We start from the raw sequence: 17541 nt of genomic DNA, 5'->3' as shown, positions 1-17541 counted from the left end.
GCAACAAATGCTCTTAACCACTCGGGTTTATCTTTTCTTGTTGGTCCTTTTGAAGATGGGGTCTTATATGTCCCAGGATGACTTGAAACTCACCTTGTGAGCATGTCTCCACACCTGGCTTTATCCAATGCTAGGACTTTGTACGTACTAGACAAGCACTGAGCTACACCCCTAGCCATTTTGTTTTATGGGCTTTCAGGTACTGGCGTGCTGGTTCATAGCTGCCCATATAGGTACATGCCTATGAAACCAGAGGGTGATGTCTGTCTTCCTCAATTGCTCTCCAGCTTACATAGTTAGGCAGGAGCTCTTACTTGAACCCAGAGCCCAATACTTGGGATAGTCTAACTATCCAGCTTGTTCCAGGAATTACCTGTCCTTACCTGTAGGCCACTACATCCATTCAGCATTTACGTGGGTGCCAGGAACCCAAAGTCTAGTCCCTTACTTGTGTGGCAAGTGCCTAACCCACTGAGCCATCTCCATCACCCCTTGTCCTGTTTCCTTCTACCATTCCCTATAAATTCATTATTTTCTTACTATTCCTATCTAGACACCAGAGTGAATCAAATTATTCCTGTTTTCTTGTTGGTTTAGAGCTTTGAGGTAATGGATTAGAATCTCCCAGAATCCACCTAAGCTCCACTTTGTGCTGCCTCCTTGTGTGGTAGGAAGGGATCTGGGCATGCCTGAGCTACTGAAGAATTTTTAAAAATTGTGTTTGTGGCTCTGGCTTACCTCCAACTCAGAGGTCAGCCTGCTTCTGCCTCCCCAGTGCTGGGATTTAAGTTTGAGCTACCAGGTCGGGCTTTTAAATGTGTGCGTGGGTGACTGTGGATGCCAGAAGAGGTCATCGGATACACGGGAAGTGAAGTTACTACAAGGTGGGAGTTGCCACATGGGTGCTGAGAATCGAACCTGGATCCTCTTGAAAATTCTCTTGCTTCGAATTGCTGAGCCATCGCTTCAGCTTCCTTTAGGTTATTTTAAAAGACAGATTCCTAGGTCCAGTACCTCCAAGTCTACTTTTTTTTTGAGTCTCAGAAGTTGGCACAGTTGGCAATTATACACTGCTGGTAGATTATCAAGTGATTGGCAGGTCTTCGGGAGGACTAGCACCTTTCACTTTTCAGTTTTGACTGTCTTATTAACAGCGCCGACTAGTGGCGACTGCAGCTTATCCAACCCATTTTTACAGCCTGTACCCAAAGGTGCCCAAAGGTATTCAAACTTTGTTTCTCTAGTTAGACAACGGTTATCTACAAGAAAGGGGGGGGGGGGGAGCGGACTCACATATTTTTAATATTTTATATCACAGGTAATGTCAGGTGGAGTCCCCACCACCCCCTTCTAAGTCAACAAGATTTTGAAATCCCTGTACAGAGTTTGGATGAAAGAATCTTACAAGTGGTTAAAGACAGCTGGATATTGCATGAGATTAAAATACAATTTTTGTTGGTGCCTACTTTTATAATGTATGAGCTGGCTCTTTACTCTCATTTCGGTTCCAGTGGTTTGGAGCACAAGAAACGTACCCATTTATTAACTCCTAGCTTGCTTGTAACACCTACCACTCTTGATTTCCTTGGCCTTTCCCGACAAATAGTTATTACTAAAAAAGTGGAGCAGAGTGATAAATATAACCCGTATGCCCACGCCCAAGGAGAATTTTAAACATTTAACCTCCAGTTCTTGAGCCGCTAGACGGCTCAGCGGGTAAAGCAACTGGCTAACACAACCCGAATTTGATCCTGGGAGCCACGCGGCGAAAGGAGAGAATCGGCTCCGGCATTTTGTCATCTGACTTCGACATGCTCCCGCGCACACAATAAATGAAAAAAAAAAAAGTCCCAAACTCCAGTGCTTTTGCTATGTGATCATAGATGAGCCATTCACATCCTTTCCCTTTAAATTCATGGTTAGTTTTGGTCACCGAGGCCGCTCACAATTCAAGGGTATCTTTGCGAGTACATCTTTAGCCACACGTCCCACCTTCGGAGGGCACACTGCATGCTGTCGCGAGACCGCCGTCGCCGCACGATGGGTGAACGGTGGGGCCGCGCAGCGTTAGGATACCCAGCCTCCACGAGGTACTGGGCCGCCATTGAGGTCGTTCTCCAAGACCCCGCACTTTGCGACAACTGCGCAGGCGCCAAAGCACGGAAGCGGAAGCGGAAATCAGCGGGGGGGCGCAGCGGCCTGTAACCATGCGCGGCTTGGAGAAGCAGGGTCCGAGTGCTACAGCGGCCCCATGTGGGTGCGCTCAGCCGGCCCTGGAGACAGGTAACTTCTAGGAAACAGGCCGCGCCGCGCCCTAAGCTAGATTGCCGGCTTCCCTGCCGAGAAGAACGCGAGCTGCCTGACGTGTGTTCTTGTCCTTGCCGCCAAAGTAAGGACCACGTGGCCAGGCCACCACGTGACGCTCCAAGGCCAACGGGAGTGACGTATTACGCTTTTGGTACTCAGGGTGTGGGCTGCTCTTAGTCTCTGCATAGCAGCTGTGTCGGCCACGTGTGTTGTGTGGTCTTTTTTTTTTTTTTTTTTCTTTAGGGAGACAGGGAGATAGGATGCATGTGATGGATGTTGTCATCTGGCCCCAGTTTCTTGTCTTTGATCCTCTTCCACAAGAGCATGGATGAAGATTTAAAAACAACAAACCCCCCCAAACAGAAATTATACAGCAGTAATTGTAAATATTCTTGGAGAAAACTTGAAAGTTGTCAGAAGTACATACAATATAGATGGAGAAAGAAAGCCAGTTAGTTTATATAGATAATTTACAGTGTGGTGTCCGCTTTTATAGAATTCAATCAAAGTAAATGAAGTATTGTGTGTGTGTGTGTGTGTGTGTGTGTGTATTTTTTTAACCCCCCCCCCCCCCCCCGTATAGAGGGTCCTTGTCTTTCCACTCATACCCTGAAGACAGGGTTTTTCTGTGAAACCTTGGCTGTCTCGTACTCACTCTATAGACCAGGCTGTCGTTGAACTCAGAGATCTGCCTGTCTCTGTCTCCCAAGTACTGCGATTTTTTTTTTTCTTTTTCTTTTTTTTCGGAGCTGGGGACCGAACCCAGGGCCTTGTGCTTGCTAGGCAAGCGCTCTACCACTGAGCTAAATCCCCAACCCCAAGTACTGCGATTTAAAATAGGTGTGCTACATTCCTATAGTAATAAGAGTTTGTATCAGCAAAAAGTAAGGAAACATGTTGTGAGAGACAGTGCCAGATCTTACTGGTTGTACTAATAAGATATAATAGGACAGATTTAATGCAAATTAAATAAAATGGAGATCTGGAGTGTCTCTTCAAAGAACATAAAAGAAGTAATTATAAATTACAATTTCTACCTCATAATATACAATCAATGCATTATATTAATATAATTTATGAATTTTTATAACTATAAGTAAAACTTGAGATGGTATGCTGCTACACAGTTGTGATCCCAGCAGCTAGGGGATGGGGCTGATGCTGGAGGTGTATAAGTTTGAGGCTGACTTTGTATTTAAACATGTTTTTAATAGTTGAGAGAAAAACAGGTTTTCTTTTTTGACCATTTGAGTAATGATTCTTACTCGGTTTTCTTCCATAGGGAATCTTTTAACTGAGCCAATAGGGTACTTGGAATCATGTTTCTCAGCCAAGATTGGTACTCCAAGGCAGCCATCCATTTGTAGCCAATCCAGAGCCTGTTTGAAGATCAGAAAGAGCATCTTTAATAATCCTGAACATTCCTTGATGGGCCTAGAACAGTTTTCTCATGTTTGGTAAGTTGCTTTCTTAGTTAGAAGTGGTACCGTGGACCCTGAGAAAGTACACCAATTGAAGGCAGCTTTGAAGCTTGTCACCTATACCACCCTTATCTGTATGATTATGGATTATGTGTAGATTCCCATATTCAGTTTGTGCATTTGATTGTTTGCATCCTTGGACACCATTAGGAACTTGTGATTCACTGAGGGAACGTGTTTTAATTACTGCTTGTTCTAATTATTATGGCTCTCTTCTGTTTAGCTTACACCAAGCACCTCCTAGACTCTGCCTGTGGGTCATTACGCTGGTCTCTAGAACAAGACTCAGCAAACTGTGGTCTGTGCACCAAATATAGTATGTTTATGGGATCACAGCTGTGCTGACTGTAGCATGATCTGAAACTGTGCATTGTCTGTGGCATACCTACAGGTTTATATATTGTGTATGACGACCAGGGTAAAACTGCTTCAGTTGCAGAATAGTGGAAACAAATCGTAAAATACTTATCATCCGACCTTTTAGAGAAGTTGCTGAATTGAAGAGTTCAGTGTACTCTCCCTAAAAGACAAAAAGCCTTAGAAATTTGGATACTACTTGCTCTCATTAGGAATTCTGTTTCTGTCCATGTTTACATGTCCACCAGGGAAATACAGTGTTGTTTTTAGTTTATCTTAATTATTGACGCTCATGCTAGCTGTTTTTTGGTTCCCGTGTAAGCTGCACATTCTGGTTCTTTGGGTCCTTTGAGTTGAGTTCTTTCCTTGGTGACTTATGTAAGGATGACTTACATATTGTCAATATTGGCTAACCCATTGTGTATAGCAAACATCTCTTAGACCTGAATTTGATGGTTTAATAAATTCCAAACTGTTACTAGTTCCCTTCATAGTTTCTGGCTTTCATATTCTGTTTAGAAAGGCCTCATCAAGTTGAACTTTTCTGAACTTTGGTTTCTTTACCCTCAGAGTGAGGGCTAAATTTTACTTCCTAGGATTGCTCAGGTACAAAATGGGCATGAAAATGTCCAGTCCATTACATGGCAAGCAGCAGCCACTTAGAAGCAGTGTTCACTTGGCCATGTGACAAGTCTAAGTTCCTGCAGCATGCCAGTCATTGTGCTGGGTACAAAGAATGGAGATGATGCTCTTGCTACAAGGAAGGAAGGAGAGAGGGAGGGAGAGAGGGAGGGAGGGAGGGAGGGAGGGAGGGAGGGCCTATTTTCTTATGACTGATAAACTTAGTAAGAACTGTTCTTCGTGTTAATTAGTGGGAGATCACTTCCCTTCCCAAATCACTGTACAGAAATAGCCTGTCCTTCTTAAACGAGTGTCTTGGTTTATCTTCAATAGGATCTTGTTTGTCTTTCATAAAAACGGCCATTTGAATTACAAGGCAAAAGTGCAACCCCCTAGGCTGAACGGGGCAAAGACCGGAGTGTTCTCCACACGGAGCCCCCATCGCCCGAATGCAATAGGACTGACACTGGCCAAGCTGGAGAAGGTGGAAGGTAACTCACCCGCTTCACCTTTGTCTGACTCCTTGAAAACCGCTAGCTGCTGTTCATGCCAACACTGTCAGTGTCACCTTTGAGAGCCTGCAGCCCTTAGGACCGTGTGAGGATTGGGGGTGTCAGCATTGGGAACACTTAGGAAACACTAAGACAGACTTGTGGGAGATGCTCAGACCTTATTTCATTAGCCCACTATGAAAGCCAGTGCTGTTTTTAAGAACTCATAGGTTTTGTAAGCATTAGATTAGTAAGAAGATTCTTTAAGACTTGGGATGTAGGAAATACAAGATGATTAAAACTTTCTGGCTATTTTCAGTTGTGATGTATGTGCTCAGTTGCTATACATTTCTGGAAAGCAGAAGAAAGGTGTCCTAACCTCTTGCAGGCTGAATGAAGAGATGTTTGAGTCACAGGGCAGGCCATCAGCTGTGCTGTGTCTCCTGGGATGAGTTACCCTGCAAGCTTTAGCAGTGTCAGGTTGTAGAAGTGCCACAGTAGAAGACCAGATTGGTTTCAACTGTGTTCCTGTATAACCTAGGCAGATGTTTTCAGAGCTTCTGTTTGTTTATTTGGCTTTTTTATTTTGTTTAGTTTTTTATTGTTTTTGATACAGGACCTTATGGATCCAGGTTGACTTTGAAATCCATATAGAGCTGAAGATGGTCTTGAACTCTTGACCTCCTGCCTTTGCCTCCTGAGTGCTGTTATTACAGGAGTGCATCACAGCCTACTTTACATGGGGGCTGTGGCTTGAACCCAGGGCTCTGTGCATAGTAGGAAAGCACTCTATCAACTGAGTTCTGCCCCAGCTCAGAGAATTGCTCACTGCTTTTGTTAGAGAGGCAGAAGGTGACAGCATGGGTGGAAGAGTGGAGAGCCATTCCAAGCTGCATCTCGATTGCTTGCCCCTGGAGTGGGCAGAAGCATGGACTTGGCTCTTGGACTCCACAGAGTTTTAGCTGAGGGTCTTAAATGACAGTTTCTCAGTGCTCTTCAGGACGGCTTTGTTCTATCTGGGCCCTGCACTCTGTTGAATTGTGCTCAGTTGTTAGGTGGGTTGTCCAGAAAATTTAGTGCCGTATCCACCCGCTTTTGTTGAGGTGGACTTATGAAATGGACAACAGCACTGTAGGACATTTTCTGATCACTCATGCAAACGGCATGTTTTGGTTCCTTTTTTATTACTGTGATAAGATACTATGACCAAGGCAACTTATAAAAGAAAATGCTTATTCAGGGGTTACAGTTTCAGAGGATTATTTACAGTCCATAATTATCATGGTGGGCAGGCTTGGTGCTGGGGCAGTAGCTGAGGGCTTACTTCTTGATCCAAATACATGAAGCGGAGAGACAACTTCGAGATTTCAAAGCCCACAGCCAATGACGCACCTTCTCCAGCAAGGCAGGTCTCCTAATCCTTTCTAAACAGCTAGGGACTGAGTATTTAAATTTATGAGCCTTTGGAGCCCTTTGAGTTCAAACCACCACACTGCATTTCTTTTTAATCATTGACTTTGTGCCAGTCTTGTAAATGGTATCGATACATTGGTGATTAACTCAGATAAGAATTCCTGCTCATACGGAACTTAGCCTACTCTTGAGAGAGATGAAGTCAGAGGCGTGAGTGGGCAAACAGTAATCAATAATGAATAGTGTAGAGGTGGAAGAGTGCTGCTCCTTGTACCTGTCATAAAAGGTCACGAGCCATGTGTTAGGAGGCCAGTTGGCGAGAGAACAGCATAATAATACTGTCCATGCAGAGGGACATGATAGCCCGAGCCCTGAGCACTGTAGGACTTTCCTGAGAACGCTCGGGTTCTCCTGTGTATCCCATTATTTCCATAGTCAGGGTCGTCTTCCAAAGGCTTGCACACAGCACGTCTCCCATCTGGAGCTTCCTGCAATCATGGTGTTCTTCAGTAGACTCAGAGTCAACGTGAGCGCATGCTGTGTTTGGTTCTCATCCAGTCAGTGTTCCAAGAGTCAGCATAGGAGGCTCTGTACCAGTAGCAGGGTGTGGACAGCAGCTATCCAAGTGGAACAGCAGGAGACCTTAATTCTTAGTTGGAGGGTCTTGTGCCCTGATGACTTTTTGGGGTCCTTATGGACATTTCTAGGTCTGTATTAACAAAATGATTCAAAGCGTATCTGTTTACAGACAGAGCACCTTGGTGATGTGTTTAGAACCTCGCTGTTTCCTAGGGTCGAGCAGAATGGGCTCATCTCTGCTGTTCCTCTGGGAGGTTGTGTCAGAGTGCATGTCCTCATAGATGCAGGATTGAGGGCCTCAGCTTTGTGCTGGTATTGGCTGCAAACACCCTCAGGTCCTAAAGCTGTGCATATTTCTAGGACATCTTATGGCTGCTTGCCACCTGGGCTTCCCCACCATGCCTGTGCCCTTCACCAGTCTGCAGGGAGAGCTCATTGGGCTGAGTCTGGTCAGCAGGGAGTCCTATATGGAACTCATAGAGCTCTTTTGCCATATTCAGTGGCTTAGATATAAGTTGAACTCAGATGGGTTACACGAGGCACGAGCAACAAATTGGGAAACGTTGGGCCTTCTGCAGTCTGCTTGCCACTGTAGAAATAAATGCACATTGGTCCTGGTGACCCACTGGGGACTGGTATGTGCCTGGGAGCGATGAAAAGAGTAGTGAACTCATTCCGAGGCCTGCTGACTGTCAGGGCACAGAGGCGTCAATCAGCCATTGTCATTCTGTATGAAAGGGCTTGAGTGGAGGTGTGTATACTTGAGTGAGCCTCTGTGAGACCCAGAAGAAAGAAAGCCAGGAAGGTTTGTAAATGTCGTGTTCTGTGAGAGCCTTGAAGAGTAGGAGTTTGGTAGATGGAGATGTGGGTTTCCAGTCAGTCTGGGGGGCTCATGAGGGAGACTTGGGGTAATCCTGTCCTACGTTTGCCTTTCCCATCATCCACTGTAGAGCCCTAAGAGGACCTTTATCCCTTCAGGTGGAGCTGTATACCTGTCTGGAATTGACATGATACACGGCACACCTGTGCTAGACATAAAGCCCTACATTGCCGACTACGACTCACCACAGAACTTGGAGCCACAGACTAAACACCACAAGCTGAGGGCTGCGGGCCCATCTGACGCCACAGCTAACAGTTGTGACCAGCAGCTGCTCTCAGGGTGTGAGAAAGCACAGCCTTGCCACAGCACCAAGGAGAAACCGAAATGCCGTGAACACAGGACCTCGGATGAAAACTCCCAGAAGTTCAGAGACACCTCAGAAATCCAGCACACTTTGCCAGAGGACAGAGAGAGAGCAGTGGATTTAGCCCTGGAATCAAGCAGAGAGGAAACCATGGATGAGCCTGAAGATCAGCTTGGCCCACAGGAGCTGAAGAGCTTTCTGGAAGAAGGCACAGATAGACCAAGGAAAGTGGAAGGTGCCTTGGTCCTGCGGGGGAGCAGTGCAGAAACACGGTGGGATGCTTCCTGCCATGCCAGGACAGCTGACAGAGTGCCCTGCAGTGTTGTCCCCAGCTGGGTGAAGGAGGCTCCTGTAGCCACTTTACAAGTCCGGTTTACTCCTCATGCAGAGATGGATCTGAGGAAGCTCAGTTCAGGAGGTGAGCTTGGCTACCCTGGGTCTCCTAGGAGTGAGTGAGATGAGTTCATGTTCCTTGTGTTTCTTACTGTCCTTTGTATGAGCAGCAAGTGCTCTTAACCGTCGGGCCATGTCTCCAGCTCTGCTTGCCTCTCTGTTCTTTTTTGAATAGCATTCATACTGTGGCTTGTGTTTGGTCTATACTTGAATGCACTCAATTTCTTCCTTACTTTCCTATCTAGCCAAAGAGGTATCAGTTTTATCCTATCAGGGCCCCCTAGGATCTCACAGCAATGCTGCTTCCCCCACCAACATGCACTTCCTGCCAAGGAAAGGTTACAGGACCCGGTTTTGGAGCCCATTTAACACACGGTTCTTAGCATGTGTTGTTTGGTTTCCCTAGTCCATAGCAGATGGAGAATGAAGGAAGCTGCTGGCTGCTAAGAGGTGGGAATGCGGATGCTAGCAAGAAGCTGGTTTCCAAGGAGATGACAGATATCCAGGGGGTTGAGAGCTGTTCTTGGGTTACTTTTCAGTAAACAGCCAGCATGACCATAGTGAGAGGGCCATGCAGTGTTTACTGTGTGGCTCTTCACTGAGCTTCTCCAGCACAGTGGCCTTAGGGAGAAAGAGCAGGGAGAAAAGGGGTCAGAAAACCCCTGCCCTGCTCCACGGAGCTGGTCTTCTAATGGCTGAAGAGATGAAAGCTCAAGGGATAGGAAGTCAGCGCACTGTGAAAAGCACACAGAAACACTGTCAGAAGGTGACCCTGGCATAGGACACAGCAGAGAAAAGGGCAGTGTTAGCAGGTTACAGTTGGAAATAGATACAGTTTGATTGCTGTGAATGGATACCACGATCAGGGCAACTCTTATATAAGTACACTGTAGCAGTCTTCAGACACACCAGAAGAGGGCATCAGATCTCTTTACAGATGGTTGTGAGCCACCATGTGGTTGCTGGGATTTGAACTCAGGACCTCTGGAAGAGCAGTCAGTGCTCTTAACCACTGAGCCATCTCTCCAGCCCGATCAGGGCAACTCTTATAAAGACAACATTTAATTGGTTCAGAGGTTCAGTCCATTATCATAAATAAGGAACATGGCAGCATCCAGGCAGACATGGGGCTGGAGGAGCTGAGAGGTCTACATCTTCATCTGAAGGCTGCCAGGAGAAGACTGACTTCCAGGCAGCTAGGGTGGGGGTCTAAAAACCCACGCCCACAGTGATACACCCACTCCAGGACCACACCTCTAAACAGTGCCACTCCCTGGGCCAAGCACAGTCAAACACTACAGCTTGCCTTGCCTGTTTTGGAGACCTGTGCACACTTCAGTGTGTATTTATTTTGGCGCGTGCATATTGACTCTAATGATAGTAAATACTTCATGGTGGTGGTCGTCTCTGACCCTGCTCCTTTCATGTGACGTACAGAACGAACATATTTCATGTTGAGCTCACTGTTTCAAGTCTGACCTGCGTGGTTGTAATTACAGGCTTCTGGCTTTCTCGTTGCAGGTGCTAGTCAGACGTCGTTTAAATACTTCCATTCCACAGAGGAAGCCAAGTGTGCCATTGAGGCTATGCTGTCAGCAGACCCTCGGTCTGTGTACCGGCGGAAGCTCTGTGAGGACCGCCTTTTCTTCTTTACTGTGGACATAGCACACGTCACGTGCTGGTTTGGTGATGGCTTTGCAGAGGTTCTGAGGATTAAACTGGCTTCTGAGCCTGTTGAGGTGGCTGACCCTGAGGAGTCTTTGGTGGCCTTGGGGTCTTGAGGAGCCTAGAGTGTTTTCAGAAGCTCCGTTGGTGTCTGGATGTGCCGGCTCCTGTCATCTAACTGCTTTAATCGGCTCTGTTTAAAATATTTATGTGAAGGAAATTTTGTTGGTTTTTGTTTTCCAAGAAAGGATTTTTCTAGGTAGCCCTGGCTATCCTAGAACTTACTTTGTAGACCAGGCTAGCCTTAAACTCAGAGAGATCTATCTACCTCTGCGTCCTAATGCTGGGCTTACCGGTGCAGGCCATTCTGCCTGGCAAAGGAAATGTATGTCAGTAAACTTACCCGAGCACTGTAAAATCAGTACTCACTGTGGGCTTTGCTCCAGTGCTGAAGACTCCCAAAGTGCTGCCGTAGGGGCTGCCTGGAAACACTCTTTATTCTCGGTGCTCGACACAGAGAACATTCTATTTTATTTTACTGGTTTTTCCAGACGGGGTCTCTCTGTGTAGCCCTGGCTGTCCTGGAACTTGCTCTTCAACCAGGCTGGCCTTGAACTCAGAGATGCGCCTGCTCCTGCCTCCTGAGTACTTAGATTAAAGGTGGCCACCACACATGGCAACAGAGAACATTCTAACAGGGCCTCTCATGTTTCATCTGGTCCATTCAGCAGTTCACATCAGCCTTCCTCACTCAAGAACCTGACCTCTCTGTTCTGTGTTCAGTTACTCTGTGACTGTGAAGAAGCTGCCGTGATTTAGTTTTAGATGATTAACATGAAATGAATAAAATGTGGGACAGGTTCAAGGCAGACCCTTATATAGCCCATGGTAGCCTGGGACTCTGATTCTCTTCTCAGTTTCCTGGGTCTGGGATTATAGACCTACACCAACACACCTGGCTCAAGATTCATTTTGTGCCGCCAGTCATGGTTTGTGGAGGAGGTAGACATAAACAAGGCACTGTATTACAGGTTGATAAACTAATTAACACCACACAGGTCCATGCCATGTAGGAAGTGATTGTAAGAATGTGTGGCCTGTAGGTGATTTTAATGAGATGGTCTGAGATAACTGAAGATTTACAATCGGAGTAACCAAATTAGACACCTGTCAACATGACGCTCTTTCCTAATCGCAGCTGCAGATCTCAGAGCTGATTGATCACGGTTTGGAAGCGACCCCACAGCCTGTGGAAACTTGTCCAGTCATTGCGGCTGATGACATTCCACTCCTAAGCCAGACTGGTTTGTAGCTGGTTATTACCTTTGACATTGCAATGTTTTGGGACAGGATCTTAAATTCAATTTTTCTAAAGCTAAAAGATTGTTAGAAGTTGTAAAATAGCTCAGAGGTCCCCTTTAACCTTTATCTGGCGTCTCCATAAGGAACATCTAGACATATAGTAGAGTCCTAGCTAAGAAGTTGGCGTTCTGACACCTTCTTGTTCGTGTGTTCTGTTCATGTGGGTGTATTTTGTGTGGATATGTCCGCATGTGTGGGTGTAGAGACCAGAAGTGGCACCTGCATTTTTAAAACTATTAAAACAATACCCTTGGAGTTGGGCATGATGGTACACCTTTAATCCCAGCACTCAGGAGGCAGAAACAGGCAGATCTCAGAGTTTGAGGCCAACCTGGTCTATAGAGTGAGTTCTAGGATAGTCAGGGCTATGCAGAGAAACCCTGTCTCAAAAAACAAAATCCTTGCAAATAAGTAAGAACATCACCCAAGTTAGCCAGATCCAGTGACTCTGCAGCTTACCAGATAGAGTTAGAGTTAGCATTCGGAATGGAAGTTGTAGAGCATTACATTAAATATGGATTGAATATATTTTATACTCTTTTTAATTTCAATTTTTTGAGATAGGGTCTCATGATATAGCTCTGCTGTCCTGGAATTCACTCTGTAGATCAGGCTGGCCTTGACTCAGAGAGATCCACCTGCCTCTGCCTCCCGAGTGCTGGGATCAAAGGTGTGCTCCACGGTGCCCAGCTTAAATGAGTTCTCTGTTTTGAATATATTTTATACTCCCACCCACCCCCAATACAGAAGATCTGTGACAGAATTATAACTACAAAACATACCATTCACTTTTTATTCTCTTATAAAATGCATGATTATTACCTCTTAAAAATCCCTATTTTCATTATTTTAGCTGTGTGTACGTTTGTATGTGGGCGTTCCATATGTGAGCAGGAACCCAGGGAGCCTGTGAATGCCTGGCCAGGGGCTAGAACCGAATACTGAGATTTTAATTCTGCATAGGAGTGTTTCGCCTGCGTGTACGTGTGTTTACCATGGCATGTCCTGCACTGAGGAGGTCAGAGTAACTGGAGTTGCAGATGGTTGTGAGCTGCTGTAGGTGCTGGAATCAAACTTTGGTCCTCCGCAAGAACAAGTGCTCTTAACCACCAGCCTTCTCCCCAGCCTCTCTCTTAAAAAACAAACCAAAAACCGTTTTATTATTTCTCTGAGAGTCTTGAACATATTTTGATCATCTTCACCCCTCCTCCAGCTCTTCCCAGGTCCACTCCTGCCTATCCCCCAACTTAGTGTCCTTTCTGAAAAGAACAAAACAAAACCTCTTCATGTGCTGCCCAGTGGTTTTGGGTGTGTGGCCTTTCAGGTTGACTCATCAGGGCCTACACTCTTACACAAACTCTCTTCCTCTCCCAGCAGCTAACAGTTGCCAATCGCTCCATGGCCCATAGGGGATTTGGTGTCTAACTCCCATCTCCATGGTGGATTTGGCAGCTGAGCTTGCACGGGTCTTGCGCATGCTGTCAAACCACTGTGAGTTCATAGGTGCAGTTGCTCTGTCGTGTCCAGAAGACGCTAACTTCTTGTATAGTCATCCATCATCTCTGGCTTACACTTCCTACATTCTTTCTTTTGTAAGATCTGTGAACCTTGGGAGGATTAGTTGTGATACAGGGCTTCCATTTCGGGCTGAGCAATCGGAAGTCTTTTATTCTTTGCACCCTGGCATATAAAGTAGAAGGTTGAGAGCAGCAAGGTCTATGGGCACAAGCATAAATAGATACTATTTCTCCACTTAGACTGTACTCCCTCTCACTCTTGCAACGGAAGAGAACAGTCATCAGTGGTAGAGGCGTGCAGCAGACTAGGAGACCCAGACCTAGTGGGAGAGCAGCACCTAGAGCCGGCTTCATGCTCTTGAAGCTCAGGTCCTCTTGCCTGGCAGCAAGTGTCCTTACCCTCTGGGTCATCTCAGTGGCCCTCTCTCCCTGAAGGCCTGGTCTTTTCTTGGTTGAAGCTAAGATTGGTCTTTACATTGGCAGGGGAAGAATATAATCAAAAACTACCTAACCAACAAAGCAAAAACCGAGAAACTATGCATGGCATAGATGGGCTGGCAGTGCTGGAAATATCTTGTGAACTGGTCCTTTTCAGAAAGACTGCTGGCTGCTGAACTATAAGATCAATTCCCCAAAGTGCTTTTAGAGATCTAGAAATGTTACTCGTGAATGAAGTTTTTTTTTTTTTTTTTTTGTTCTTTTTTTCGGAGCTGGGGGCCTTGCGCTTCCTAGGTAAGCGCTCTACCACTGAGCTAAATCCCCAGCCCCGTGAATGAAGTTTTTATGTTACCACATACTTCTAAGGTACTCTTTGTGGTTTGAAAGGGATTGTATAACTATTAGAAAGTTTGTAAAGTAAAAGGTAAATCATATTTTTATATTTCCCATCAAACACATCCATGTTGGTGTTCATTATTGAAGGAAAGACAAGAATTCAAATGGACAGGAGCCTGGAGACAGGAGCTGATGCAGAGACCACGGAGGGGCACTGCTTACTGGCTTGCTCCTCATGGCTTGTCCAGCCTACTTTATAGAACCCAGAACCTCCAGCCTAGGGATGGCACCACCCACAGTGGGCTGGGTCCTCCCCATCAATCACTGATAAAGAAAATGCCCGTTAGCCGGATCTTTTACAGGCATTTTTCCTCAACTGAGGCTCCCTCCTCTCCCCTGACTCTAGCTTGTGTCAAATTAACACACAAAACTAACCAGTTCACCATCCATTTGTACAAAACAAGGTAATACAAATCCTTGCTTCTACATGGGTAGAAGGTTCTGGATGGGTGGACACATATTGGTGAAGATTACTTCTTTTCTTGGTGCTATGGGTTGAATAGTGTCCTCTTAACCATAGCCCCAGCCCAAGGCATCTCTGCAGAGGGGTCTCCAGAACTCACTGGGAAAGGCACTGTTTGCTCTATTTTCTTCAGTCCATGTGAGTTGTTTTCTGATTATAGGAGCTTACATTATTTTTTTTTCTTTTTCTTTTTTTCGGAGATGGGGACCGAACCCAGAGCCTTGCGTTTGCCAGGCAAGCGCTCTACCACTGAGCTAAATCCCCAACCCCGCGTACATTATTTTTATGTGTGGAACTTAAGGAAAATGTCCTCTATTCAGCTTGGAGTGGATCAGGCATCTTGGAGAGTGTAACTTTAGAAGTTAGATTTCTGTGTTTAAATTCACCGCTATATATCTTTTGATCTATGCCCTCCGAAACGTGGTGTTTATGATAAAGAACATTTCATTTCCTGCCGTGTCACCTCAAATCGCGAAGCCAAAACCAACGCACATCGCACATGAGCTGTGGAACTTACCCTGCTTAAGCAGGATAATGGGAGCCGAACCCTTGTCCTTGGGGGTGGACTGCTGTTTCCTGCTCTCCTAGCTTTGGGCATAGTCTTGTGCCTCCGGGAAATAGAAGACGTCTGGTGCTGCTGGCCGAGGTCTGAGCCACCAAACACTCCTTGGTTCAGAAATGGCTAAAGTGTTTCATCTCATCCGGATTAAGGTGCTCTGCTTATAGGAGCCGCTCACTCGTCGCCACCTACTGGTGAGCTGAGTATTCGCATTAGTAGAGCACACCTGTCACGTGACAGCGGAGGTTGCCTTCCCAGTGTCCCCTGGGCTGGCTCTGGCCCACTGCCTGGATAGGATCCCTAACTTCGGTCGGTTGAGTCGTCAGCAATAAAAGTCAGCTTTGGAACCCAAGACCGGCTGTGTCCACTGAGTGAGAGGCAATGTTGAGGGTGTATGCGCGCGCGCGCGAGAGCGCTTGAGATGAGGGGCACGAAGAAGCCCACACCACCCTTGGCAGGGTAGAGCCTGTGTGTGGTATGCAGTAGAACTATCCACAGACTTAGTGATGGGAGGAGTCCGTATCTGGGAGGACTCGTAGAGCCAAGGCAGATACAATCCAGGAACACTATGGATACCAGATTTTTTTTCTTTCTGGGCTTTCTCCCCCCTCCTAACTCCCTGTTATTATTATTTTAGCTTGGTACTTTTTTTTTTGGTTCTTTTTTTTTTCGGAGCTGGGGACCGAACCCAGGGCCTTGCGCTTCCTAGGCAAGCGCTCTACCACTGAGCTAAATCCCCAACCCCGTGTTATTATTATTTTAAAGATTTACTTTTTTATGTGTGATGAGTGTTTTGCCTTCGTGTTGTAAATGAACCACATGTGTGTAATGCCCTCGGAGGCCAGGAGGGGGCGTCAGATCCTCTGCGACTGGAGCTACTCTGTTATGAATCACCGTGTAGGCACTGAGACCTGAAACTAGGTCTCTGCAAAAGCAAGAAACTCTCCTAACGGCTGAACCTTCCTACCTTCCTATTCTTGCCAAGATGCATGCTCGTGCACACTGAAAGATAGCAAGAACACGTGCAGTTTAAGTATGAGGTCTGTAACTACATCTCAGAATGCAGTAAAAGCCAGACACGGTCCCGTAAGTGCCTGTAACCCCAGCGCCGAGGTACAGAGACAAGAGGATTACAGACTTGCTGGTTAATAGTCTTGAAAAACAAGAGTTCGGGGTCCAGAGAGAGACCATGTCTCAGAGGAACAGGATTATTAGAAATTCTGCTCAGGTTTCTATGCATATACATCACAAAATTTAAAAATGTTTAAATGCAAAAATTAACACTGCACATTTTTAAGTAGTGGGGGCTGCAAGGGAAAACTTGTGACACATTAAATTAAATTAGGAAAGCCACGCACAGAGCGAGGCAGGAGGAGTTTGTGTACCGGGACTGGTGCTTTTTTTTTTTTCTCTCCATCTTTATTAACTTGGGTATTTCTTATTTACATTTCAACTGTTATTCCCTTTCCCGGTTTCCAGGCCAACATCCCCCTAACCCCTCCCCTCCGCTTCTCTATGAGTGTTCCCCTCCCCATCCTTCCCCCATTACCACCCCCCAACAATCATGTTCACTGGGGGTTCAGTCTTGGCAGGACCCAGGGCTTCCCCTTCCACTGGTGCTCTTACTAGGCTGTTCATTGCTACCTATGCGGTTGGAGCTCAGGGTCAGTCCATGTATAGTCTTTGGGTAGTGGCTTAGTCCCTGGAAGCTCTGGTTGGTTGGCATTGTTGTTCATATGGGGTCTCAAGCCCCTTCAAACTCTTTCAGTCCTTTCTCTGATTCCTTCAGTGGGGGTCCCATTCTCAGTTCCGTGGTTTGCTGCTGGCATTCGCCTATGTATTTGCCATATTGTGGCCGTGTCTCTCAGGAGATCTATATCCGGTTCCTATCAGCCTGCACTTCTTTGCTTCATCCATCTTATCTAGTTTGGTGGCTGTATATGTATGGGCCACATGTGGGGCAGGCTCTGAATGGGCGTTCCTTCAGTCTCTGTTCTAAACTTTGCTTCCCTATCCCCTCGCAAGGGTATTCTTTTCCCCTTTTAAAGAAGGAGTGAAGCATCCGCATTTTGGTCATCCTTCTTGAGTTTCATGTGTTCTGTGCATTTAGGATAATTCGAACATTTGGGCTAATATCCACTTATCAATGAGTGCATACCATGTGTGTTTTTCTGTGATTGGGTTACCTCACCCAGGATGATATTTTCCAGTTCCATCCATTTGCCTATGAATTTCATAAAGTCATTGTTTTTGATAGCTGAGTAGTATTCCATTGTGTAGATGTACCACATTTTCTGTATCCATTCCTCTGT

The 17541-nt window shown here is 46.0% G+C and overlaps 1 protein-coding gene across 2 annotated transcripts; it reads left to right on the top strand.

Moving 5' to 3' along the window:
* Positions 1-2150: 2150 nt before the first annotated feature.
* Positions 2151-11375, top strand: Trmo (tRNA methyltransferase O). 2 transcript variants are annotated; one of them, NM_001025652.1, is given in 5 exon segments: positions 2151-2283; positions 3590-3764; positions 5100-5257; positions 8228-8854; positions 10351-10714. In NM_001025652.1, coding segments are annotated over 5 exon segments (1296 nt in total). In that variant the 5' UTR covers positions 2151-2207; the 3' UTR covers positions 10611-10714.
* The last annotated feature ends 6166 nt before the right edge of the window (positions 11376-17541 follow it).

This window comes from Rattus norvegicus, chromosome 5, assembly GCF_021556685.1.
Source record: "Rattus norvegicus strain SHRSP/BbbUtx chromosome 5, alternate assembly SHRSP_T2T, whole genome shotgun sequence".
Lineage (NCBI taxonomy): Eukaryota > Metazoa > Chordata > Mammalia > Rodentia > Muridae > Rattus > Rattus norvegicus.
Note: the sequence above shows the minus strand (reverse complement) of the source record. Positions and strands in the feature narration are given on the sequence as shown.